This window comes from Mauremys mutica, chromosome 14 (genome assembly GCF_020497125.1).
Source record: "Mauremys mutica isolate MM-2020 ecotype Southern chromosome 14, ASM2049712v1, whole genome shotgun sequence".
Lineage (NCBI taxonomy): Eukaryota > Metazoa > Chordata > Testudines > Geoemydidae > Mauremys > Mauremys mutica.
Genome location: NC_059085.1, coordinates 22,998,905 through 23,026,676, shown reverse-complemented (window position 1 = coordinate 23,026,676; position 27,772 = coordinate 22,998,905). Strand labels below are relative to the sequence as shown.

Genomic DNA, 27,772 nt, shown 5'->3' with positions numbered 1-27,772 from the left:
GAATGCTAAGAAAAAGAACTTGGAAGACAATGAGTAACAGCATTACCTGGTGAAACCTGCCATAACAACATACACCTCTACCTCAATATAACGCGGCCCGATATAACACGAATTCGGCTATAACGTGGTAAAGCAGTGCTCCGGAGGGGTGGGGCTGCGCACTCCAGTGAATCAAAGCAAGTTCAATATAACATGGTTTCACCTATAACGTGGTAAGATTTTTTTGGCTCCTGAGGACAGAGTTATATTGAGGTAGAGGTGTATTTAAATTTTACCCACTCTTCATTGTGCTATCACTTTAAATAAATATTGTTTTAAAATATTGCTTGTTTTCATAGTGTTGGGATTGATAAATGTCTATTATAGCTTTTGAAATATAAATTAAAGCATACTGGATATTGAAGGGATACTGTCAAAATAAATGTCGTGTTATTTGAAATGTGTTTTCTTAGCCATGTCTCTAATAAAGCCATAGGAAATAATTGTGCCAATATACAATGACATTTGCCTGATTTGGGGTTTTGTTACAAATTTAAACATCTAACTAGGCTTGCTCATATTCACAAATCTTACGTGCAAAACTAGTGATATTAATATCTGTGACCTGGAGCCCAGGACAGGGGTGATGGCACTGACCCAGCAAAGCACTTAAGTGGTTCAGAACTTTAAGCACTTGAGCAGTCCCACTGGCTTTTAAAAAAAGAATTAAACAAGAGAGGTTTTTTTTAAAAGGAAGATTAAGGAGTATAGTTTCATATTAATGTAGCATTATTATTTGCCTAGCTCCCACTAATGCAAATGGGAAATGCATGCTTCAATCAATGCACACAAATCTGACTATATTCCAAAATGTGGTGGGTGATAGCTGCGTGGACTATTGTGTTTACTACTAACAGAAAATGGATTTGAACTCTACAGTTCTGCTGACATTGTATTTATGAACCTCTCTAACGCAAATCAATTATAACAACACTTTGGCTTCTATAAAAGGTTTTCATCTGAGGGTCTCCAAGTGCCCATCAAGTGTAAACACACTGTCAAGTAATGGGAAACAGACATGAACAGCTGAGTGATTTGCCCAAGATTCCCTGTCTACAGCAGCGCCAAGAACAGAGCACAGGTCTCCTGGTGCCTACTTCTGTGCTTTAATGTTTCCTCTGGAATTAGTTAAAACCATGCTTTATAGACTTTGCAAACATGTTTGAAATTAGGGTCAGATTCAAAATACATCAAAGTCAATGGAAATCTTCAGATTATAAATTGTCATAAGCTGTTGATTTATAGCTATGAATGCTTCCTGTATGCATTTCATTAGCAGGTATGAATGTGAGCATACTGCTGATCTTTTGTTTCTCTTGTACAATGGACTAATTATATTTGTTCTTATATTTTCATCTTTTTATAATTCTGAGCAGGTTTTCCTGTGATGTGTTATGGATTCTAGGTCTATTCTGCTTTAAAGAGAGAAAATAAAGAGACATTGAGCTGCAGTATCAAACAAATCAAATGATTACAAAGATTTTCTTAATTTAACTTACAATTAATATGTTCATCAGTTTAGACTGAAAAAGTAAATCATTTTAGACTTGAGATCTGCTGAATGCAAAAATTAACCTACTAGTACTCCAAGAAATTCTGTGGGTTAAAAGTTCTTTCCCTATAATCACTGAAATTTGGAGTAACAGGTGATTTCTTGGGCTAGGTCAAACATATTTGTTTCAACAACCATGTGCGTCAATATTTATTCAGTTCCCCGTTTACTGTATTTTCAATTGATAAAATATTAACAATATAAGGTTTTGGGTTCTACCATCAGTAATTTGGAGCAATTACCTACTGCAACAAACGTACACTTTTGTATGTGCAAATGCCCAATATGCACATATATATAATTGCATGCAGACTTTGGGCATCAACTTTCTGAAAATCAGACTCTTTCACTTAAAGTTTTCCTCCGGCTCTGAAATGAAAGAAAGTTTGGTCTCATGTTCTAAACAGAGGCTGGGAATCACAGCTCTTGGTTTCCATCTTGCTGTGTCACTGCCTTGCTGTATGCCCTCTGCCAACTTATTTCACTGCTCTCTGCCTCAGTACACCTATGTGTAGAACAGATGTGATTTTTTTTCACTGAAAAACAACCCATATCATAAGGAACATTGTGCAAACTGCTTTCAAACAGAAACAATCCATAACCAAAGTTATACAGACTGTAATTGAGAGGCGACCCTCAGATGGTGCAAGTTGCATAGCTCCATTGGCTGCAATATAAACATTAAAGAGGAGTAGAACATCAGAAAGAGAAGAAAGCTGGACCTTTTACATAATACCTGCCAATCATCATGGGAGACTGCCCTTTTACATCCTGTAGTTTGACCTCTCTACAAAGACATATAGAAAATTAAAATTTTTGTCCCAACATAATTCACAGTAGAGATGAATAGATAATGGGTTAAATATTGTTCAACAACAAATGCCATAATTGTCCAGATAAAATATTCACAATTAATAATTCACCCAGCTCCGATGCACAGACATTTCCCCAAGGCTCCACTGTCCACATGGTCATTTGTCTCTGCCCCCATGAGAACCGCAAGCCTCTAATAATCCTCCTTTCTTCATTTATTTCTTTTTTGTCTTGATGTAATGTTTCCTGATAGCTTTCTTCTTGCTGTTGATGAATCTGGGTTGAAACACATCTAACCTGCTAGAGAAGCAGATACAACAAATGCTGCCTATTTCTGTTGTTGTTTTTTTCTTTCTCTCTAGTTAGTATGCCAGCTATAGTCTAATGAATCAGAGCAATGATTTAGTCTCCTAAAATGTGTTGATTTTCCTTGTGTGAAAAAAATGCCCTTCTTCATTTCACCTTTTCATCCTATTGATATCTCTGTGTGGCAGAAAACTGACAGGTAAATTAAATTGGGAGGGATAATTTTAACCTGATTTTGACAGTAACTAGCATCCTAAAAACAGTTTCCAGCCCTGCGTGGTTGATCGTGAACTGTTCCTGAGAATTCACAGACAGACATACAGCAGTTTCATTCTGACAGGACTGTAACTACCTTATCATCATGAGACATATTTGGGATTTGGTGTGGGAGGGATTGATGTCAGAGCCTGCACTTGTTGTTTACATTTACAGTGGACTGCTATGTCCCTTTGTTTGATTGTCTTCTGTGCCTTTTAATTTTAGTGTCTCATATTTGTATAACTCTGATATCTATGCTGGAACATGGTGGGCAGTACCCTGTTTTCACCTTAGCCAGATCCAGCTTTAGTGTTCATCTCATACTTTGACATTTGTTGATATTTCTAGAACAAAATCCTGTCCTAGCCCTGAAACTTCCTCGAACATGAACCATACCTCTCTAACCTAAACTCAGCTTCCTCACTGCCATTTCTCATTGTAATTTATTCTGCATATGTATTACTCCTTGTGGAACATAATACTGTCTGAGTTCAAAGATTTATGCTTATCACTCTTATGTCCTAGTTTTTCTAATATTCTCTTTTATTCCCCCTTGCCAATGTGATAAATGCATTTTTGTCAGCTCTATAAAGCATCAAATAAAGCCTCCTAACCTGGCACTACTCACCTTCCTCCCTGTTTCATGTAAAGGTGAAAGCCCAAACTGTAATAAACCCTTGAGCCTTCCAACTGCAAACAAAAATAATAAAGCTAAATAGAACTAGCATGCTGTCTCATTTTACAACATGGCAGAGGAGATCTGAAGCACTAGCTAGTGCTTTGTCACATTATTTCATGTTAAGTCGAACTGCATTTATAAATAAAATTCTTTGGTTTTGTTCTGATTTGGAATGATAAATTTTGAAATTGTGGAATTTCCCACAAAATGGAAATTCCAGTTCCCACACAGCTCTACATAACACAATATAACTAAACTTATAATCCAAAATGGGAAACATCCCCCACATAATAGCAGATGCAGAAGAAACACCATCCCACTATTCCAAAAAGAACAACAAACAGCAACACCCAAATAAGAGGTGTCAGCTATTTTAAGGTGTAATTGCAATATAACATTGACCTCCACACAACTGTAATTACAGTCTATCAACTTGGGTATTATCAACCATCAATTTCAAGGGGCGGTGGGAAAGGAAGTAGGTGAAAATGGTTGTACATAGCATAGCAAGCGTGCACTGCATTGAAGCATGAAGTGAGGTGATTGATAGATGCCTGGCATGCCTGAGAGCATTTAACATGGGCTCTTAGGACAGGTTTGAAATGAAAAGAGTGAAATTACAGAGGCTTATGAAGATCCCTGGATGCATATGCCTTTCTTTCTTCATCCAACATAAAGGTGGGTTGAGAAACTAAAAATACAGGCTAAAAGCATGTGTTAACGGTATAATAGTTATGAATCTGCCTTGCAATAAAGCATGGATAAAGCTAATTGGGCCCTTGCTTGGCAACAAGAGGATCTCATTTCAGAATGGCCAACATTCCACAAGTCCTCTCTCTAACTCCTCTAAAGCCATCTTGTGTTGGCAATGCACTCATGCTCATCTGAAATTAGCATACTGCCAATCTAACATATGGACATATACATTAACATGCCAAAAAAAAAACCAAAAAAACAAGCAAATGTGAGCACACCAAGGTCTCAGTAGTGGGAGCCAAGGTTCCAGCAAACAATATCGATGGACAGCTTTGGAACGTATAGGTCTGAAGGGAAAGAACATCTCCCATTACTTCTTAAAGCTGTAAAGGCTATGAAAATCCAACTCTTGATGCTACAGACACAGAAGGTGAATTTTCAGTGAAGTTGGCGGGGGGGAGCATATTAAAATATCTATTCATGAGCAGCTCTGTGTGGAAAAACAACCTGCTGGTTTGGGAAAAGTAAAGATGTGGAAACCAGAATGAGCTTCTAGCTCATTTCTGGAGAATACCAGCGCAGCATGAAAGGAGGTATTTCAGAATTATATATGAATGCTGGAATTCCTGGTTTGCTGGTACTGTATTGTCAGTTCTGCTAGTTAGAATACTTAGAATCATAGGATTAGAAGGGACTGCAAGGGCCATCTAGGCTAACCCCCTGCCAAGATGCAGGATTTGTTGTGTCTAAAGGTACATGAAGAAGTACCATGTCACCTCTTCACCCCACCCCTGACTTTAGAAATGCCCTGTAACTGGGCTAGGAGGAAACTTGTAACTAGTCGGTGGTGCTCGTGTTGCTGCCCACTCCCAACTCTCACTAGTCTGCAGATTACTGAGGTTCTACTGTACATTTGTTCAATACAGAATTGTTTTTTAAAAATTGTGCATTTGCATGCTCACTAAATGGTAAGATTCAATAACCTGTACTGGGTCTCCTTGCTAGTAGCACAGATCAGAGAGGTTCTGTTTCCTTACCCAGGAGAGTGAGAACAATAATATTAAATTAAAAGGAATCATGCTATTTGTCTGGAGATGATGGGAGAACATCAAACAAAAACACTTGAATACATGTGGAAGTGAAACACTGATTTGTCAAAGTGGAGAAAAATAGTAGGAAACGAGTATGATAGAATTCAATTTCCCCTACTCATTTAATTAAGACCAGAGCTATCTAATAAAAGCTTTTCATTTATTTAATTGATAAATCTATGTATATATTCTCTCAAGCAGCCCAAAAATCTGTTGTTTGCCACTGACAAAGAAAATACTTTCTCTCTCAAGTATTGAACTCTTGTCACTCAGAGACGAGAAGAAAGCTGGCATCTGTCTGCACAATCTGAAAGGGGGCTATTAATAAGTAAACCCTTTTTGCAATAATATGTTACAACTGAAAAGTTGCCTTTATATAAGAAAAGACTTTCTGCACTGTGGCTATATCTACTCTAAGGAATTTTACAAAAAATACCATCAGTTACATCTCAGTGCTATCACCAACAGGAGGCCTAGTGTAGGCATGGCTCTGGTCACATCCAGAGTTTTGATCACCATGTCAGTCAATCCTAATTAGAGATGTTTTGCATTTGTACTGCTTCAGATACCTGTATTTGGAATCCTTTGATTAGACCGAATAATCAATAGCTGATGCTAAATGATAATGTTTGTAGTATGTTTTTCCCCTTGAGATGTCAAGTCATTTCTGAAATAGGGCATAGAATTTGCATTAATAATTTGACAAATGTCTCCTTTTTCTTTTTGCTAGTTGCTTGTGAACAGACTGTGATTCTCAAAAGTACATGTCATTCAAAATTAGTTGCTGAATAATTTCTGCAAATTATTCTTGGGTGTAGCTCATTTGCAAAGAGCTGGTTGTGGTAACCACTTGAAATTCAAGCTGGCTTGATTGGCTACGTAACTTACATGGTGTGTCTCTCACTAAGTGGTGATCAGATTAAATGTAAGTGTTTGTGATTACAAATTCAGAATTCCTGTCCTGCAAATATTCTACAATAGTCACATAAAATGTGCTTCCATTAGTGAATGCTCCTACTGGTGAACTCATTCACTAAGTCAGTCACAGAGAACAAACACAAAAGGACCACAAACTCTGTCAAAGTGGATTCATTTAAAAGTTCAAATGATTATTCATGCAGATTTTTTGCAGTTTTCACCCAGCTGTAAAGTCAACCAACATAGACGAGCCACAGCTGTAACACCAGTCCCATATGGGATTGATGCCTTTTAGTGGCAATAACTTCCCAAGGAATATCATGAATATAGTGGCCTCATAAACTATTTGTGAGAAAGATTAGAAGAACCCTCCACTCTGGGACTCACTTTCCAATTGATCCAAGAGAGTCTAGATTTTTTTTTAAACCTGGAACTCTGGAGACTTTGGAAATAGCCCAAATTTGGCAACTTTCAGGGTTTGCTGCAAAAACCACCAGTTTAATAGGCTCAAGTTTTGCTTCCTAGATGGATAATGGTTATGTGGCCGGCTGTCAAGTTCCTGTGGAACAGGTTTTAATGCTTTTGAAGTTTAGTTTAATTTAATTGTACTTATTGTATGATTAATTCATGTTAAGATACCTAGAACTTTGCATAGGTGTCTTTGGTGTTCATTTGAAAATGAAATAAATAAAGTTCACAGCAAATTGCTGGATACATCTGTTCCCCTGGGCTTTCTCTTTTATTGTTTATTTAGCTCATTTCCAATAGTGGACTCTATTTTATATGTGTTCATTATATTGAGAGGGCCTGGTTTTCAAAAAGAGTTCAGCACCCAAAAGCTCTAACTGAGAACTGTAGAAACAATGGCAGCATCTGGGTCCTGAGCACTTTTGAAAATCTGGACTTGAGTTTATTGTGAGCTGTTAATTATAGTTGTATGTTATATTGTACTGCATTAGTCTGAAGACTATATTCTATTGTATGCTGCCGGAAAGCCTTTGTTTCTGAATTTGAACTGTGTTAAAGGATTTTTACCCTTTAATTTTAATTGTATAATGTTGGGGGCTTGAGAGCAACTATGATAAAAGAAATAAACATTGCAGACAGCTAAATAGCTTAATATTTCAGTACTCACCAGTCTCTAATAATTCAGTAAGTGCAGAAACAATCAGTATACTTTTGCAATTACAATGTACAATAAAACAACATAACCAGGAAAATGTTACTACAATGTACACATGAAGCAATTAAAATAGAATACATATTAATTTAAAAGCAGCAAAGAATCCTGTGGCACCTTATAGACTAACAGACGTTTTGCAGCATGAGCTTTCGTGGGTGAATACCCACTTCTTCGGATGCAAGAAGAAGTACATGTTATTCAAAATTAGTTGCTGAATAATTTCTGCAAATTATTCTTGGGTGTAGCTCATTTGCAAAGAGCTGGTTGTGGTAACCACTTGAAATTCAAGCTGGCTTGATTGGCTACGTAACTTACATGGTGTGTCTCTCACTAAGTGGTGATCAGATTAAATGTAAGTGTTTGTGATTACAAATTCAGAATTCCTGTCCTGCAAATATTCTACAATAGTCACATAAAATGTGCTTCCATCAGTGAATGCTCCTACTAGTGAACTCATTCACTAAGTCAGTCACAGAGAACAAACACAAATATAGTATGCATACTAAACACATATAGTATGCATATTAATTTGTTTCCCATTTTCCCAAAAGACCTTAATGCTCTTGCCATTCAGATGATAGCTCTCATGTGTCACTAAAACCTATTTTGATTTGCAAGCAGACCAAAACACAAGTAAATAAACAACGAAAAGCGTGAAAAGTAAATTGCGTTTTAAAAAAAAAATTTCAGGTTTAATAGCGCTTGTGAACATAGAGAAATTGACAAGAAGAGCTCCCCATGTGGACACTATTCTATTTCCAAATAATGAAGATGATTCCAAAGTGGAATAAGTATCCTGAAATAAAATCATTTTTATTCCAAAGTAGAATATCTAGATGGGGAGCTATTCTAGTCAATTTCCCCTGGGTGGCAAGCTAGTAATCCAAGATATTATTAGTAACATAAGAAAGGAATTGTGTTTAAAACATGTTTTAAATTGTCCACACCTATACTATTGATGCACATGAGGCTTCTTGTGTTATTCATCTCAAGTGAGATCTGCATTTATTGGACCAACTTACACACAGCAAGATTCTGCCTTCTGTCGGTTCCCCATTTGAGGTTAACAGGTGTAACTGAGGGTTGAATTTAGCCCATTCTGTGGAAAGTGTCAGCTGACTGTAGTGGGAAAACACATTCTGTACTGTTGCTACTATAGTGACATTCACCCACATACACAAATACACTAGAGTCGTCAGGAAAAAGCATGGTTCAGGCAGCTCTGTGTCTCAAAAGCAACCAGGGGGGTGGGCAAAAAATAGTCTTTGTGATTTTCAAAAATGAAAACAATCAAAAAAATTCATGGAAATTTTTGAAAAATTCATGACCCAGAAGAATAAAAATGCCTTGAATTTTTTTAAATTTAATTTTTTTTAAATAAAGTTCTTATTTTTCAACCAGCTCTACTAAACTAGAACTTTTGCTTCGGGGATTAGACAGAATTTATTCTTGGGTCTTAGTTTCAGGAATCCACAATCCAGTCTGCTCCCAAACAATTTAGAAAAATTCTGTACTTCCTCTCTCTGCCATGCTTCTTAGCACATCCCAGTTGGAAGGCTCTCCCCGCAGGACTGGCAGCATATGTTCCAGAATAGAACAAAGCTGATTTCTCAACAATTGATTATTATTAAGAAAAAATCAGCATGCATCTGCAACAGGGAAAGTGACAGTATAATAACTCACTACATATGAGAGACAACCTTTTCATTTACAGGAAAATGAGAAAGTGTTTGAAATCTGTATTAGCAAAATCTGCCATTCTGAGCATGCTGCCCATCTAGCATTTGTTCTTAGGAGAGCTTGAAGGCTTCACGGAGCATTATCGGGGTCTAAAAAAAACTCTTCACAGCGCAAAAAATGGGTAAAACCTTTAATAGTTGTGGACATCATGTCTCTTTAAAATGTTAGTATTAAAGGAGAATGAAGAGGTCATTAACCAGTGGGAACCAGTGAGAATCTCAACAATCTGACTGCAGGTTGTACACTACAGAACCTACTTGAAATATACACTGAGCTATCTGTACTATGTGAAAATCAAGGTATGTATGATGAGTTGAAGAATATAGCAATTATTTATGAAAGAACACCAAAAAATCTTTCTCTTTTCCTTACGACTGAGAGTCTTGTTTTCTCTTCTTTGTATCTGTGTGCTGTCTCCACGTATTTTATACTCAATTTCTGCTGATTATGCTATTATCAATGGGCTTGATCCCATGCATACTGAAGTCAATGGAAAATTCCCATTGGACTTAATGAAAACAGGAGCCAGGCAGGCCCAACATCAGGTAATAATCACTATTTAAATTACCTTACTCATAGTATCAGGGGGTAGCCGTGTTAGTCTGTAGCCACAGAAACAACAAGGAGTCCAGCAGCACCTTAAAGACTAACAGATTTATCTGGACTTTTAGGAAGCCCTGAGCACCTGTGCGCTAAACTCACCGGTGGGCGGCCCCTGGCTGCTAGGGCGTGGAACAAACGCAGGCGGGGCCGGGATATGGAGCGGTTTGTACCATCTAAGGCACTGACCGCCCGCCTCAGGCTGAGCGCACTCCCCGCGGGCGGGCGGGAACCCCGCTCCCCGCCGCGCGGCTGGGCTGCTCTCCTCAGCGCCCCGCTCCCGCCCCTTCCCCCCGCCTGGCCCCGCCTCCCCGCCGCTGCCCGCCCTGGAGTTGCTCCGCCAGCTCGCGCTGAGGCTCCACAGCGCGACTCGCCGTCCGAGCCGGCGGCGCTCAGCGAGCGGCTTCCCGGGCGCTCCCCAGCCCCAGCCCCGGCGCGGGACGGGCAGGGATGGCGCGTACCTGAGCCCCGCCGCGCGCTCCGCCCAGCGCCGCAGCCATGCCCGGAGACCTGCCCTGGCTCAACCTCTCCAGCCGCCCGGCGGCGCTGGGCAACGCGTGCGCGGCCGGCGCGGGGCAGCTGCTTCAGCACCGCGGCCAGTTCTCCGCCGGCCTCTCGGTGCTGCTGGCCGCGCTCATGGGGCTGCTGGTGCTGGCCACCGTGCTGGGCAACGCGCTGGTCATCCTGGCCTTCGTGGTGGACCGCAGCCTCCGCACGCAGGGCAACTTCTTCTTCCTCAACCTGGCCCTCGCCGACCTGCTGGTGGGTGAGTTCTGCCCCCAGCGGCGCCCGCGGGCCGGGAGCCGGGCACGGGGGCTGGCCGGGGCGGCCAGGGGGTGCTGAGCGCGCGGAGAGCCAGTCCCTGGGCGCTGCAGCCGGGGTGGGGACCGCCCCCGGGCCGGGGCAGCGCTGTGCCCGGCTGGGGCTGGGACAGGTTAACTCCCGGGGGGCAGGGCAGGGCGAGGGCAGACACTCCCCACCTTTCCCGAGGGGATGGGGACCCAGGCTGCACGCCGGGGCTCAGCCACCAGCCGGTAAACGTTCGGGTCCGGCCCCGCTGGAGGTGCCAGAACGGGAGCACACGGAGCCGGGGCGGTGCTGAGCTCTCTGTCCGCAGGTGGCTTCTGCATCCCGCTCTACATCCCCTACGTGCTGACGGGCGAGTGGAAGTTCGGCAAGGGCTTGTGCAAGCTGTGGCTGGTGGTGGATTACCTGGTGTGCACCGCCTCCGTCTTCAACATCGTCCTGATCAGCTTCGACAGGTTCATTTCCGTTACCAAAGCGGTAAGGGACAGAGCCCTTCTACCTGAGCCGCGGCCGTGCCTGGAGCGCTCAGCCCGGAGGTTACGGGGAGACTCCTAGGTTAAAAGGGATAAGGCCGGACCCGCTAATAAAGGCAAAGGAGAATGTGGGTTTTGAGGCTGTCACTGCCTCCGCTGGGCAGCACGGTCTGCGTTACCGCTGCTTGCCAACCATCCTCCAGCCAGCTCACGGGGACTGAATGCTACCTTGGCAAAACACAGCAAGGCTTAGATTTAGGAGTTTGAGTCTTCAATTTAGGAGGAACTGAATTTTAACAAAAAGAACAGGAGTACTTGTGTCGTTTTACAGACTAACATAAGCATATTTGAGCATAAGCTTTCCTGGGCTACAGCCCACTTCATCAGATACATGCAGTGGAAAATACTGTAGGAAGATATAGATACGCAGAGAACATGAAACAATGGGTGTTACCATACACACTATAAGGAGAGTGATCAGTTAAGGTGCACTATTATCAGCAGGAGAGAAAAAGAACTGTTTGTAGTGGTAATGAAAATGGCCCATTTCCAGCAATTGACAAGATGTGAGGAACTGGGGGGAAATAAGTATAGGGAAATAGTTTTACTTTGTGTAATTCAAGACTAATTTAATGGTATCCAATTTGCAAATTAATTCCAATTCAGCAGTCTCTCCTTGGAGTCTGGTTTTGAAGGTTTTTTTTGTTGTAATATTGCAAATTTTAGGTCTGTAATTGAGTGAGCAGGGAGATTGACGTGTTCTCCAACTGGTTTTTGAATGTTATAATTCTTGACATCTGATTTGTGTCCATTTATTCTTTTACTGTCTGTAAAAGAGACTGGTTTGGCCAATGTACATGGCAGAGGGGCATTGCTGGCACATGATGGCATATATCACATTGGTAGATGTGCAGGTGAACAAGCCTCTCATAGTGTGGCTGATGTGATTAGGTCCTATGATAGTAGCCGCTGAATAGATATGTGGACAGAGTTGGCAACGGGTTGTGTTGCAAGGATAGGTTCCCAGGTTAGTGTTTTTGTTATGTGGTCGCTGGTGAGTATTTGCTTCAGGTGTGGGGGCTGTCTGTAAGCAAGGACTGGCCTGTCTCCCAAGATCTGTGAGAGTGATGGATCATCCTTCAGGATAGGTTATAGATCCTTGATGATGTGCTGGAGAGGTTTTTGTTAGGGGCTGAAGGTGACAGCTAGTGGCGTTCTGTTACTTTCTTTGTTGGGCCTGTCCTGTAGTAGGTGACTTCTAGATACTCTTCTGGCTCTGTCAATCTGTTGCTTCTTCACTTCAGCAGGTGGGTATTGTAAGAACTCTTGATAGAGATCTTGTAGGTTGGAGCAAATGTGATTGTTTCGCAGAGCTTGGCTGTAGACAATGGATCGAGTAGTGTGGTCTGGATGAAAGCTGGAGGCATGTAGGTAAGTATAGCGAGCAGTAGGTTTCTGGTATAGGGTGATGTAATAGCTCACCTTAACTGATCACGCTCCTTATAGTGTGTATGGTAACACCCATTGTTTCATGTTCTCTGTGTATATCTATATCTATCTTCCCGAGGCGGCTCCAGGCCCCAGCACGCCAAGCGCATGCTTGAGGCAGCAAGCCGCGGGAGGTGCTCTGCCAGCGCTGCGAGGGCGGCAGGCAGGCAGGCTCCAGCTGGTCCTGCGGCTTCGGAGGACCTCCTGCAGGCCCAAAGCCACGGGACCAGCGGACCCTCCGCAGGCAAACCGCCAGAAGCAGCCTGTCTGCCATGCTTGGAGCGGCAAAATCCCTAAAGCCACCCCTGTATCTTCCTACTGTATTTTCCACTGCATGCACCCGATGAAGTGGGCTGTAGCCCACGAAAGCTTATGATCAAATACATTTGTTAGTCTCTAAGGTGCCACAAGTACTCCTGTTCTTTTTGCGGATACAGACTAACACGACTGCTACTCTGAAACCTGAATTTTAACAGTTCGCAGAGGGACGCAAATTAGTTGCCTAGAGGCTAGGTTAGAACAAAGGCAGAGAGGTATAGTCACATTCACAAGCAGTTATAGTTGGCTGTGCAAGGCGTGACACAAATACTAATTAAAGGCTGCAACAAACATGTGAAGCATGGAAGTTCCATCTCCCTTATTTTATAGCAAGTCAAGGACCAACATAGGATTTCAATTCAGGTTTCTGCCTCTTCCCCCCCACCACACACACACACACCCCTGTGACCATTGCTATAGCCCCCACTTCTCTCAATATTTGGGCGTTCATTGAAATACACATTGTGGAGTGAGTCATTTTGCAGAAATAGCTTGCACCTCTTTGCATGGCAGAGTTTTCCTTTTATCCTTCATGTCATTGCTTTTCTTTCTGATTTTGTTTGGGAAGCAGTAAGATTTCCCAAAATATTGATTTTAATATCCACTGTTTATTACAAGTCACAGAGAGGAAGACAAGTGGGGACCTAACAATTTTTAGTGATCATAGCCTGTCATACCAAATTTAAACATGACAGCCTTTCCTACGGTTTAGTAAGCGTTTGTAGAGGTGTTCTGTAAACTCAACATCACTTGGAAACGTAATTTAAGTTATTTAACTAATCCCACAGGAGAAAATATAAAAATTAAGAAACAAAAATTCACTCCCACAATATCCCACAAGCAGGCATCATAGCTACTACAACAAAATACATGTGACCTCTGACTGGGAGGACTGGGGCTAGAGGTAGGATCCTTTCCTCAAGAATTCATGTTTTGTGCAGTCCACAGCTCTTAGGAATGATGCAAGGTGCAATTCTTTGTCCACATAACAGACAATCAAGCAGCTAGAAGGGTGCCTATTTTATTAAATGGTGGGTGTTGTAAAGGCAATTGCAGGAATGGCTTTGGTTTGTTACAAAAATGAAACCTTTTCTTGCTAAACACATTAAGTGTGCCCAGCAGGTACAACATAAAAATAAAACAAGAATCCTTAACATTATAGTTATAGGTTATTGTATTGTTCTGGGGAGCATGAACATAATTTGTTACTTTTTTTCATTGCTTAGGTGAGTTACAGAGCTCAGAAGGGGATGACTAGAAATGCAGTATTAAAGATGATAATCGTATGGATTGCAGCTTTTCTTCTCTATGGACCAGCCATCATCAGTTGGGAGTATATTGCTCAAAAAACTATCCTCCCTGAAGGAGAGTGCTATGCTGAATTTTTCTACAATTGGTATTTCCTAATGATTGCTTCTACTATTGAATTCTTTACACCTTTCATTAGCGTTACATACTTTAACTTAAGCATTTACATCAACATCAAGAAGCGCACTCCCATGAGAAACAAAAACCTAGCACCTGGTCAAGAGGACTGTGAAACAAGTTTCCAAGGGAAAAAAAGGGAGCATGTAATATTTTTTGTAAAACCTGACAGACAGAGAGCTAAGAAAAGGAGAGCTAGTAGCCTTTCACCCACTAGACCCTGCGGTTCAAGGCTCAGCCTATGTAAACTTGATAACCAGTCCCTAGATTTTAATGTTGGGCAAGATTTACCACCTTTACAGGTGGATGTTGAGACTAAACAACCCAGGGGCAGTTTTTACAAAGCTATAGAAAACGTTTGCACGACCACAAGAAGAACAGACATTGCCAACAGCATGGCAAACAGAGTTAGACTTTCCCGGGACAAACGAGTAGCCAAGTCTTTAGCAATTATTGTCTGTGTGTTTGGTTTGTGTTGGGCTCCTTATACACTTCTGATGATCATTAGAGCAGCTTGTCATGGGCAATGTGTGCATCATTCTCTCTATGAGACTTCATTTTGGCTTCTGTGGCTGAACTCAGCCATTAACCCTGTTTTATACCCACTGTGCCACATGAGCTTCAGGAAAGCTTTTATAAAACTGCTATGTCCTGGTAAGGCTAAAATTCATCCCCACATTTTTATGTAAAAATGTATAAGGAATACAAGAATGTTATGTAGAAACACTACTTGCTTCTAAAAGGAACCTACTGGCGCTGCTTTGGTTTAGGTCCATGCATTAGGACTACCACTGGTTACTTTAAGTCAGGGTAGGCTTAGGAGAATTTAAAGATCAATGCAAATATAAATCTCTGATTTATTTGTGTAGAAGTACAGAAAGAACTGACAGGGATTTGTAGGGGATCTTAATGCATGACAGTCTCTGTTAGCAAGAGTCAGGCTAGCTGTAACGCGAGATTTGTAGAAGCGAGGATTGTGTGAGGCGAGTGGAAAAGAACTGTGTGAGAAGTTGTTGCGACCTTGCACTGATAAAATATGTAGACTGGCGTCTTTTTAGAAGTGAGAAAAACAAGATATCAGGATGACCCATGTATAAACAAAATGCAGCTGTTGCTTATTATTGTCTGTAACAAAAGTATAAATGCTGGCTGTAATGGTTTACCTTTTGAGAGCCCTGTCTAGGAAGGGGAGACCCTATGTCCTAGTCCACTCTCTCCCTGTTGTAGCTGCTAAACAGAATAAAGTATCTGACTCTGCTGCACCCAAACAAAAAAGCGAGAACTGAGTTTTTCTCCAACATTTGTAACAGTGCAATGCTAATGCATCACAACCTGAAAGTGGCCCTAGCTAGTTTGTTTTCATTCAAAGCAGAATGAAATGTAAAAAGGCAAACAGCATTCCTATGAAAACAGTAAAGTAAGAGTTTGCAAAGTCTTTCACCTTTAATACTTTCAGGTGTTAACAGGTTAGGATTTTTCTTAATATGATCTGTAACCTGATAAAATTCCCTTTAATTACTTTGCAATGATGAAGTGTAGATGACATCTGCAGGCCACAAAAATACAGAGTACAGAAAGTAAAAATACTGCAAGAATTAATGTAAGTTAAGAGAGTCTAGTTTGAAAAGATGTATTTTTCAGAAGGAAGAAACTGATTAGATTTACAGTATTTTTATCCATCCACTGATTTATCCCTCCATTAAAATAATCAAAATGTACAGAGAAAGTTTAAGAAAACATAAGCTGTGTGTGGATTTATCAATGTGTAAGCAATATTGCACCAAATTACTGTATATACATTATAAACAATGCTGTGCTAAGGACCTAGTTCAAAATTCACTAAAGCTAACTGGAGTCTCCCTTGGCTTAAGTGAGTTTTGGATACAGGCCCAAATATCTGTGTGTTCTTATATAGAATAGCACACCATCATACTCTTGCTTGTGTAGAATGCCATACCTAAAAAACAGCAGCCTACCTATGTATATCTATAAAACAGAGTTAAAACTAAGTGAATACAGAACAATCGTGAATGAATAAAATTAATCTGGTAAGTAAGGGGAAGGTTTAACAGTTATTAAACACTGTAGGGATATATATGGAAATAAGTACTACTCTAAATATGAATGTTGATGTGGCTTATTATTGGGATATTGAGAGAAGAGAATAGAAGGAAGAAAAATGTGGGCTAAGAAGAGTCTAATTTTAGTTTTTCCTATTACATCATGTTAGCAGTCTGTTAGTACAGAGTCCAGCATAATGTCAATGGGCATTAGGGTCAAAGTTGCAGAGAAATATAAACATGTGCTCCAATTATGTGTGGTAGCATAACAGTATATATTTACCCTACAGGCATCTTTTTAAATCTATGAACAGTGCTTAAAGTGATACTAAATGTTTTTATGAATCTCACTATCCAAAATCATTGTCTCAAAAATCAGTATTAGACTAAAATTGATTTCCTGCTACTACTACATTTTAAGTCAATGAAAATATTTGTAGACAAACAGATATTGGTTGAAATTCTTTTTTACAAAAACTCAAATCTTTCAAAGCTTAATTATACACAGTCAGATCAGACACAGTCAGTGAAAATCCAGGGAAACACCCCAAAATAAAACAAAGTAAAAAAAACAAACATCCAGTCTGAATCTTTCAAAATAGTTTACCTTTTTTAAATACAGTGTCCAGTGGCCCATCAGAAAGTTTAGTGTTAAGTGAAAATATTGATACATTAGGCCCAATACAAATCCTTACTAGTCTTTTACTCAAGTCTCATTCAGCGAAGACTGTTCTCCCCAGAGTCTCTACCATGGCGGGGCTTAGGAGATTGCAATAGGACAGAAAGACATTGAAAAAAATCTCCTTTTCTCACATTCGTAAGGGATAAGTGCTTGACTGGCAGTGTATGTTATTTGGAGCAAATTCTGTCCCTAGAAAACAGCTATGCTGTGCACTGAGGCAGGTAGGGGAGAGAGAATAACCACTCCATAACCAATGAGATAGCTGTGTAGCTCATCTAGATAATACTTTGTCCTGCCATGAGAGCAGGAGATTCCCTTCCTGGTCTATTAAATACCTGTCCCACTACTCTTGCCCTCCTAAACCTATCTGTGCAGTGAAATGCAGGAAGCACCCACAGAAGACAGATCCACAGCATGCTCCCACCAGAAAGATACTGCAGTGGTTCTGCTGTGTTCAGGTATGTCTGCGTTAATTTGAGAGGTGAAAGCAGTATTTGGCTTCTTACCTCTTCAGTTCTCTCATCTTTCTGCCCCACCCCAACGGGGAGAGTCAAATCTCGCTGGACACACTGAATGCCAAAAATCACATCTTCTACACTTTAAGCACACTGATCTGAGCAGTGGAACTCATGAAAGGTGCAGTTTCTGAGCTTGCAGGAGAATGTTCCCCCATGAGCTTCCTCTGTGTTGTTTTGCAACTACTGCCCCACTGACAAACTGGGGAAAAAAATAAATCAGTTGGTGAATAGCAGTATTCATATTTGTCCATTACCATAGCAGACATACATGTTAATCAGCTGTTATGACCCATCTTGTATTATATGCAGCCTGTGAACCACTGTTTTGAAATCTGTTACTTTGTAAAAACTTCCATTAAAAAATAAGTTTACTGTAAATGAATTGTCTAAGTCTTAAAATAGCCTACTTACTTAATACTTATAGCAGCAGCCTGGCTCCAGCATACATGGTTACTTTGGAGACAGAAGCTGATATGGTAAAATGGACCTACTCCCAAGACTTTGTTAATTGTGCTCTCCCTTGGATATGCTTCATGAAGATATAGCAGATGGGCCTTTAGGACTCGTATGAGCAGGATAGGGGGTCTGTATTGCAAAACAATGGGTGGTTCTTATTTCTTAGCTCCACACCACCACCTACAAACTCTTACTATAAAGATGACTCTAAACTTTTTAGAATAGCGATTTGCTAGCGCTACAGAATAGAAGCGATGTTCACACCTTTCTAGCATAATAGTTTGTAGACAGACTGTTCTTGGAAGACCAAAAGATGCCAATAACAAACTTTTCCATAGAGGGCACAACTGGTGACTTGTAATCAGTGCATCTCTTGCAGATACTGAGGCATAGCATAAGGTATCCTTTCCAGAGTTTACTATTAAGAAATTATACATTTAATAAAGGCACTCATCACCATAGCACAGAATCTGCAGTATCGAACCAGTTGCCTGGATCACCAGAGATTTCTAGGTGTTCTCCCACCAGCATCAGCATGTCAACACAGACTTCTATACTCATTGCCCAAATGGGTCCACTGCTGCTATTTGTACAAGGCTAATGAAACAGTTTTTGGTAGGTGTTGGGGTTGACTATTAGTCCTTAAGTTGAGTTAGGACCAGGCAGAGGACAGATCTTTTAGTGGAATTCCCTTGCAGAATGAGACCACCAGTTTCTTACACAGACTGACTTTAGCAGCTGGCCCAGTTACCAATTTTGTAAGCCTCCTCCATCTACTTTTTATTTTCCTCACCCCTTATTATTAGATGGGGTGTTTTGGCCGAAGGCTATCTGGCGGTGTACTTCCTTTAGATTCTAGTGGGGTATTTTCTTGTATGACAGATCTCACAATAGGCATTCTATAAACTAAAAAAATGTATACAATTTCAGCCAGATGCTGATAATAAATGTGTGGTAGTGTTTCTTGGCTGAATTCTGTTATGTAGCCATTTTATAATCCTGCCATTTGCATTCATTGGAACACCAGTGTACGCTGTCCCCATTAGTTTGAGTTAAATGCACTTAGATTTTATGACCCCACCTGCGATACAATAAATTTACTTTTGCTTTTATTGTAACAAACATTAAATGCAACAGCAGACATTAGACATAAAACCAGAGTTAATAGCAACTTTATTGTTTCAATGGTGCAAAATCATGATACTGAATAAACTTGTGTAATGCATTTTTCCCTAAATTTACAATGGTTATACATATACACTATATAGATCACAATTTCTCTATTTTTTTATACTATTTGGAACAAAATTATCTTGATAAATACGCCCTGTGCACAGTACTGGCCCTCACTGAATGTCACAGAGCCCTAATACGCAAAATATAACTTTTGTTTCTGAGCATGGTGTTTTAAAACTTTCCAAACATGCATTAATATATTCTAGTTTTTAGGGAAAATATTACACTTAGACTTAACTTGCACTAAAAGAAAAGCTCAAGCAGAATCCAACAAACAATAGCCCCCAAAATCAAATGCACTATTAAAAGAAAGAAAAAAAAACAGATCACTTTGAGATGGATAGCCACTGCCAGGTTAGAGTTCCATAGTGCTACAGAAGCGACAGTGAACATAGACAGAAAAGATAGGTCAGAATGTGGTATAAAAGAGCCCCCACATGTCACATGAATTTTAAAGAAACAGGTCCAGTCATGCTAACATGATCAAATCTATAGTTGCTGGTCCAATCTGAACACCCTTTAAATTTGTTAACATATTGAACGCAAGTGTTTGGAAGTGCTGAACTGAACACATCACATTTAAATGAATTGTAACCTAACTTGGCATTTCTGAAAGGCACAGTCTATTAAATCTATCATAATAAAAAGACATACTGTGTGTAAATGGAAAGACAGAAATAAGTACAGTGTGTGCATGTCTGTGCAAGTGTGTCTTCTTTAAAGGACAAGACCTTCGTAAATTGGCCCTTCAGATTCTGGTGATTCCCTCCTCAAACGCAGGTGCTCCAGTGTGTTATGAAAATGTTTGTTAATTTGTTCCGTTTCTTCAGTAGATTCAAGGTTTGGAAGGTCTTCTCGTATCTTTTGTATGAGCTGATTCAGAACCTGAATTGTCACCTACAATAAATATATATAAATATATAGCTAAATCCTACTAGTAAATGACAACTGAGCACATTTAATAGAGATCTTTTCACCCACAGACCTTGCCTCCAAGTAAGTGCAGTTAAGACACAAGAGAGAGTCTTGCAGCTCTACCACAGGCTTGTGCGACAATTTTGTACCTCCATTTACTCATCTTTAAAATAAGTACAATGCTTCTTACCTCACAAGAGTCTGCAAAGACTAATTCAGCAACATTAAAACACTTCAAAATCCCTTGTAAAAAATTATAGTGCCAAGTTTATTCATTTCTATTCACTTTTCCAATAACCTTAGAATTAGAGCAGCTTCTATTGTAGAGAAAGCAGTCCCCGAAGTCTGGGATTTTCAATGGCGCATAAAGGAGTCTGGCATCCAACTCACTGGAATTCAATGGGAATTGAGCATCCTTAGGCTCATCCAAAAAACCCACCCTAAACTTTACGTAAAGTACAAGCCACACACAGGGAATCATTTCATCCACTGTTAGTGCAGCTGCCTCTGGGGTGAAGCACAGTAACTATTTAACAAGACAGTATTACAGAACAGAAATCTGGAAGTCTATTGGATTTAGCATATCATTGTAGTCAGATGTAAGAGAATTGATTTTCACAGCAGAATCTACTGAGAGCGTCACAGTTTGGGCAAGCCACAGAACAATATTTCAAATAAATCACAGAAAAGATAGGTCCTCTGAAACTAAGTTTTGAAGTTGTGCATCCTGGAAGGGTATGTTAATTAAGTACAAATCAGCCTCTGAGATATGTTAACCACTGAAACCTAATTAGGCAACAAACCAATACAACCTTATTTCACAGTAGCAGTATCACAAAGCATACAAAATTCAAAGTTACCCCATACAATATGGTATGTGACTGTGAAAATGAGTATCTGAAATCCATTTTAAGTTAGTACAATACCAGAAGCCCTACTGATAAAATAAAAGTTTGCCTCTGAAGCAAATTAGAACCAGTTCGCTCCCTGGGCAGAATATCTAAACATTCTCCTCTAACAGTTGTCTTTCCCCTTGCACAAGCAAGAGGTACAAAATCAAACATGTTATCTACAACTAAATTAATGGTAAAACTTTGGGAGTTGAGTCCTAATAAATCACTTTATTATTCAACCTCACCCCTTATATTCATCTTCACTCACAGTGGCTAGTGGGTAATACAAGAACTTCTGCTGAACATCTACATTTTATGTTATAACCTGCTCTACACCTAAAAATTAGGCTGACCTAACTACAATCACCCAGGGCTGTGAAATTTTCAAATCCTGTGAGATGTAGTTAGGTTGACCTAATCTCCACTGTAGAATACTTCCACTGACCTAGCTATTGCCTCTCGGGGAGGTGGATCACCTACATCAACCAACAATCCCCTTCTGTCAATGTAAGAAGCATCAACACTACAGCAGCACAGCTCTTTCCTCCAAGACACTAGAGACAAATGGCAATTGCAATAACTTAGAAAAAAGAGGATCTTTTTCACAGACATAGCACTGATCCACTACTTTGTCAAGCAAATGCAATACTAAGTAAGCAGTGCTATGGGATGCATTTAACTCACGTCATTAGGAGAGTTGGGTATAAATTATAGTGTAAGAAAAACTTCAAATAGGATTCAAATAAGAAAAATCCTATAGTTCTATATTACATCTGCACTTACCGCATCGTTTTCCTTTTCATAAAAATAGATGTATCTGTTCAGAATTTCTATAAAAAGCTGAACTTGGAGTGAAGGATCCATGCACTGATTTGCTATCTTTAGAGCCTTTTTCAAGCATTCCATTACTCTCTTTCCTCCGTGAAGCTAAAGATAGAGAAAACAAAATGTTTACAGAGAGACAAATGTAAGCCCTCAACACCACTCCAACCAACACCTGAGTGGCCAACAGTCAAGAATACCTGTGTACCAGGTATCTTGCATAGCCTGAGCACAAGGACATGCAAAAGCCTACATAAATTCCCCCACCTATTAAGAGAATCCAAGCACTCCTTGAGACAGGACTACGAATGCACACAACACTTCTTTTAAAAAGCTTTACACTTACTGTCTCAGAACATTTTATCAGTGTACATACTTGCCTAATGGCATCCACTCTAGCTAAGGTGGCAAAAGCTTTCATTATAAACCCTATGTGAGTTTTTAATCATACTAAAACTTTCTGAAAGAGTCACCAACTGGGCTGAAGTTTGTTGCTTGATCTTTGCAGGAAGGGGGCCTTTAAAATTTAATTTGAGGAAAAATCCCTTTAAATCTCCATGTAGTTGAAGGGTTAAATTTTCCCCTTGTAAAAAAATTAATTGCAATCTTTTCTACACACAAAGCAGGACTACAGTAAAGTCAGACAAGTATGAAACTTGGTCAAGTCCTCAACAAGGATTGCTGCTTTGAGTTGGGGGGGCGGATTTTGGAACCCACTTGGTCATTTTGAAAGTTACTTGCGCAGAATACATCTATAAATGAACACTTCAATATGGCACTGTGGTTAATTTAGTACTCATTTCTACTCCCATTCAAGTTAATAGTTTTTTCTACTGGTTTTAGGCAATATGGGGTCTGTCCTTAACTGCATGCCTTTCAAAATTTGCACTATTCAGGTGTTCATAACTTTATAGTTACAGAGCTTACTTTACTTACTTTGTAGTTCTCATCAAGCCAAGTTTTAGGAAAGTCAAATTTAGTTGTTTTGTAATAGATAATATAAAACAGACTTTACATCACAGCTTATCTAAGATCTTCATAGACATGAAACCAAAACTCTTTGGAAAAAGTCAGACGACACCCAAATGGTGGGAAAATACCTAAAATTTTTGTGAATATGACGACCTACCTCCTCTCCATTTTTGTCAGTGTTTCGGCCAGACCAAAACAGGTGGGCACAAGTGCTTACAGCCCGGCACTGGTCTGGCTTCTTAAGCAGCTTTGAAGCTGCCAGTGCACACTGAGTCCTCAAAGGCTCATGGTTCTCCTCACTGAAGCATTTCATCCTTTCAAATGTTCCAATTATCAAGGTGATTGCAGCCAGCTGTGCTTTTGAATCACTGATTTCATCTTCATACAGGGAGAATGCCTAATACAACCAAGAGAAGAGATGAAACAAAGTTACAAATTAATGTTCCTTACAGCATTATTAGCAAAGGGAATGTAAGTGTGTGTTCTAAAAGCTCTCTGGAACTGTGTGGGTGGAATTCCATACACACTTTTAGGCTGAATACTTAGTAAACAGGACACATTAATTCCTGCATGGATAGAACCAAGCTAGAAAGCCAGAAACTGGAAAAAACAAAAAAAAACCAATCAAGCTTGTCTAAAGCAGCCACCTAAGAGAGAGAGAAAAAACAAAAAAAACCTAGTGGCTACTACAAATCTTTAAAATACTCTCAAAACTTTACTAAAGCTTTGTTTAACCTTTGGTTAAAATGGCTACTTAAGACAAGCAGCTTCCTATTACAGACAGCCCTTGGTGCAGGCTCCACTCTATATCCAGAATATGTAAAATTGTATAGGGGATGATAAAGCCAGTAAGGGGTAAATTAGTGACCCTGGGTAGTAAGTCCCACTGATATGAATGTCCAGCATAAAAACTATTTGTAAAGAGGAAATGCAAGTGTCTCATGAGGAAAAAAACCCTCTTATTTAAAACGACTGGGTACATACACACACACCTGACAATATCAGTCTCACTTTCATAAAACAAGATTCTATACACAATTTTTAAAAGTCCCACACCACCCACAATTAGACAGTGAAGCACAGCACATGCTGCATGTCTCAACAATCCAGACCTGGCATTGGAGACACAAGGCAATACCCTGCTGGGGCGATTGGGGGGGGGGGGGAACAACTTCCAAACAGTTCTCTCTGTCTTCGTATTTGATGTGTTAAGAGGAAAGAATAGGTTGGCCTCCAACATTCATTGGTTTTCCAGTAATCTGGTCAACATGCAGCAAAGTTAGCTCAAGGAGTTATTCAACAGGGATCTATGAAATAAATGTGGTTCATTTTCAGATAAAAGGACTATCTGAAATAAGTTTTGTCAATTTTAGCAGCAAGACCCAGTATGAAAACTCAACACTGCAACTTCCGAAGCTTATTGTAAATGTCTTAGGGTTTTGCCACATCAGACAGGTAGCTGGAGCTTTGAACTAAGACTAGAAAACTTGCTGAAGGAGCAATTTGAGGTCAGAAGAAGCCACATTCTCCAATGAAAGGACTGCTGTAGCAGCAGGTGGCACTGCTGTGCTCCAGAAGTTAAATTAAAGCATTTGTTCAGGCAGGGAGAAGCTAGATATAACATGGGGCTGCAGGAGTAAAAGCGAAGATTCAGGGGTCTCTTCCTGAAGAGGATCAGTTGCTAGAATCACACCTTCAGCGATCTTTGTAGTTAAATGACAGATGTAATTTCTATAACCAACCCATAACAAAGACAAAACTAGCCACACCAAGTTTTTAAATCAATGCAGGTGAAGAAAAATATTCAGCAACATCATTGTTACCTGGGACATGAATTCATAGGCCACTGTTTCGTGGTTTTCAAAACCAATTTCTCCAGCAGACAGTGCTCCTTGGAGAAAAAGCCGCAGAGGCAGCTCTGCCAATTCTGCTTTGATTAAAGCACTGATGGTCTGATGGGCAAAAGAGAAGATCTTCTGGCATTTCTTTTCCCATTTGTCATCCTAAAGAAATACAGTTAAGTCAAAGCTTGGACTAAGCCATCACAACAGCAAGAAGGGTAAGATTCAGGAGAGGAAAGTAATCAAAATATGTTCATCATTACTTTTATTCTCTCTCTCTCTCTCAATTGATCTCACTCAGCTTTGCACACTAATTAAGAAAGCAGAATGTTTAATCACATTAGAACAGGTTACCACACATCTGTTTGCACTACTGTAGCCTGGTGTAGAATTCTCAATGGTCTTTCACAGAAAACCTTCCATTTATGACAGTTCAAAAGTAGCACTAAATATCACTTTCCCCACCACATTTTGGAGCTTGACTTTCAGAAATGTATACCCACTTTTGAGGCGCAGTTACCATGATTATGCTTAATGCTCACAAGCAAGTCAGCCCAACCACAAAATAGTGAATGTGCACGTGATGTAAAGAAAAGAGTTGTGAACAGGGGTCATTATAAAATATAATCTTAAATTACATAACAGATTTTGATGCTCACCCTTAAAATATTTTGATGAGGAATGTTCTAACATCTCCAATACCAATCAACATCATACAAAGTGTGGAACAAACGTTTTACTGCAACAAAAAGGTCTCTGGATGAAGTGAGATTGCTAGTTTTCAAGGAGCCAGAGTGGAGTAAACTCTGCAGAATTTTCTTCAAGTATGTACAATTTAGTAACTACCGCATTATAATCTGAGAGAAGGAATTATTTGCTTTCAAAAGGGCTAACATTTTTAAAGATAGTTTATTTTAACTTTATGCACTTTTACAGCTGCAGGTATCTAGCCTGATTTTAAGTAGCAATTTCACTGCAGCAGGGACAGCTCTAGACATTTTGCCGCCCCAAGCACAGAGGGTCCACTGGTCCCGCGGCTTCGGCGGACCTCCCGCAGGCGTGCCCGTGGGAGGTCCGCTGAAGCCGCGGGACCAGTGGACCCTCCGCAGGCAAGCCGCCCTGCCTGCCGCCCTAGCGGCGACCGGCAGAGCGCCCCTCGCGGCTTGCCGCCCCAGGCATGCGCTTGGAGCGCTGGTGCCTGGAGCCGCCCCTGCACTGCAGTCACCTGAAGTCTGCTCCCTTAATCATTCGCTGCATGATATCAGGGCATTGAAGTCAGCCACTTCCCGTCTCGGAACACAATCTAGAACAGGAGTGGGCAAACTTTTTGGCCCAAGGGCCACATCAGCATTGCAAAACTGTTCGGAGGGCCAGGTAGGGAAGGCTGTGCCTCTCCAAACAGCCTGGTCCCTGCCCCCTATCCGCCCCCTCCCACTTCCTGCCCCCTGACTACCCCCCCCCTCAGAACCCCCGACCCATCCAACCCCCCCTGCTCCTGGTCCCCTGACTGCCCCCTCCCAGGACCCCACCCCCTATCAACCCCACCCCTGACTGCCCCCCACACCGCCCCCGTGTGCCGTCCCCTGACTGCCCTGACCCCTAGCCACACCCCCACCCTCAGACACACACCCCCGGACTCCCATGCCTATCCAACCTCCCTGTCCTCTGACTGCCCTGACATCTATCCACACACCGCCCCTAACTGCCCCCTCCCCAGGATTCCCACACCTATCCAACCCCCGCTCTATTCCCCATCCCCTGACCACCTCCCCCCAGAACCTCAGCTCCATCCAACCGCCCCCTGCTCCCCGACTGCCCCCGGGACCCACTGCCCCTTATCCAAACCCCTCCAACCCCCTCTTACCATACTGCTCAGAGCAGCAGGAGCTCAGAGCCACGCTGCCCGGCAGGAGCAGCGGGCCAGAGCGCTGGTGGCACAGCATGCTGCGGCTCCAGGGGAGGGGCCAGGGGCTAGCCTCCCTGGCTGGGAGCTCAGGGGCCGGCCAGGACAGGCCTGCGAGCTATAGTTTGCCCACCTCTGATCCAGAAATATCCAAGTTTACATCCAATTTTTGTTTCATAAAATTTTGTAGCTAGGAAAATGAGTGGATAAAAAAATGTATTTCTCTTAGCTCCTTGAGAAATTGATTTGCTTTCTTATTTAATATCTGCTTTGAGAAGAAAATCAGATTTTAAACTTTAGACAAACAGAAAAGAGTTTTAGGAGGACAGGACTAGAAGCAAGTACACAAAATGTGCCTAACTCACCACTTTGGAATTCTCCTTGTAGCGAAAGGCAAGCTGGTATGCAGCAAAAACCAAGGGTGCCAGTGTGAAACGAATACGTTGGTTTCCACCTGCGCCAAAGTGTTTCCGGGCAGTGTTTAAAATCTAAAATGAAAGGACTAAAATTATTTTCATAAGCCTAGAGATATTTTCACATTTTGCCTTTTGGACCATATAGTGGCTTATGCCTTTAGGGATTAGGGAATTATTTTCAGTGAATGAATACAAAACTGGCTTTAGACCTCTCAGATCAAATCTACTAATTAGTACCACAAAGGTCCATTGAAAAAAAGATTCCAGAGAGCAGTTTAAAACATTTTAAAAAAAAACAAACATCAAAGTGCTTGCACAAGTGCACTGTGTGCATAACCCCTTTTGACAAGACTGTTGACCGGAAGGAGTATTAAGAATTGAGAACCCAAGGTTGAGAGCATGTTTTAAGCACAACATATGCACAGGGTGAAAGAGTGGGATCAGAGAACAGCTTGCATATTTATAGAGAAAGCAGTTTTTCAATGCATATTGAGATTCACCTTCAAGTTACTTCTTGTTTGTAGTTTTTGTATAGAACTCCAATCCTAAACATCTGTAGATTACTTTCCATTTCTGCAAGTGCTGATAATTGCTTAACATTTAAATATTCCCACAGCCACACCACTAAACAAAGGTGTCATTTTCAGTTCCAGAAGGTGACCCAGAAACGGG

The 27,772-nt window shown here is 40.9% G+C and overlaps 2 protein-coding genes across 2 annotated transcripts in view; one reads left to right on the top strand and one right to left on the bottom strand.

Moving 5' to 3' along the window:
* Nucleotides 1-10,373: 10,373 nt before the first annotated feature.
* LOC123349543 (histamine H3 receptor-like) lies at nt 10,374-15,334 on the top strand. Its single transcript, XM_044987708.1, has 3 exons — nt 10,374-10,641; nt 10,993-11,159; nt 14,188-15,334. The coding sequence occupies exons 1-3, from the start codon at nt 10,374-10,376 to the stop codon at nt 15,073-15,075; spliced, it is 1,323 nt and encodes a 440-aa protein (XP_044843643.1). The 3' UTR covers nt 15,076-15,334.
* Nucleotides 15,335-19,258: 3,924 nt separating this feature from the next.
* Nucleotides 19,259-27,772, bottom strand: part of VPS35 (VPS35 retromer complex component) — a 46,939-nt gene continuing 38,425 nt past the window's right edge. The window contains exons 13-17 of the mRNA XM_044987658.1: nt 27,050-27,172; nt 24,764-24,943; nt 23,098-23,337; nt 21,930-22,073; nt 19,259-20,235 (exon numbers count right to left, since the gene is read on the bottom strand). Of these exons, the coding sequence (XP_044843593.1) occupies nt 20,056-20,235; nt 21,930-22,073; nt 23,098-23,337; nt 24,764-24,943; nt 27,050-27,172 (867 nt within the window). The 3' untranslated portion in view covers nt 19,259-20,055. The remainder of the gene's footprint in view (nt 20,236-21,929; nt 22,074-23,097; nt 23,338-24,763; nt 24,944-27,049; nt 27,173-27,772) is intronic.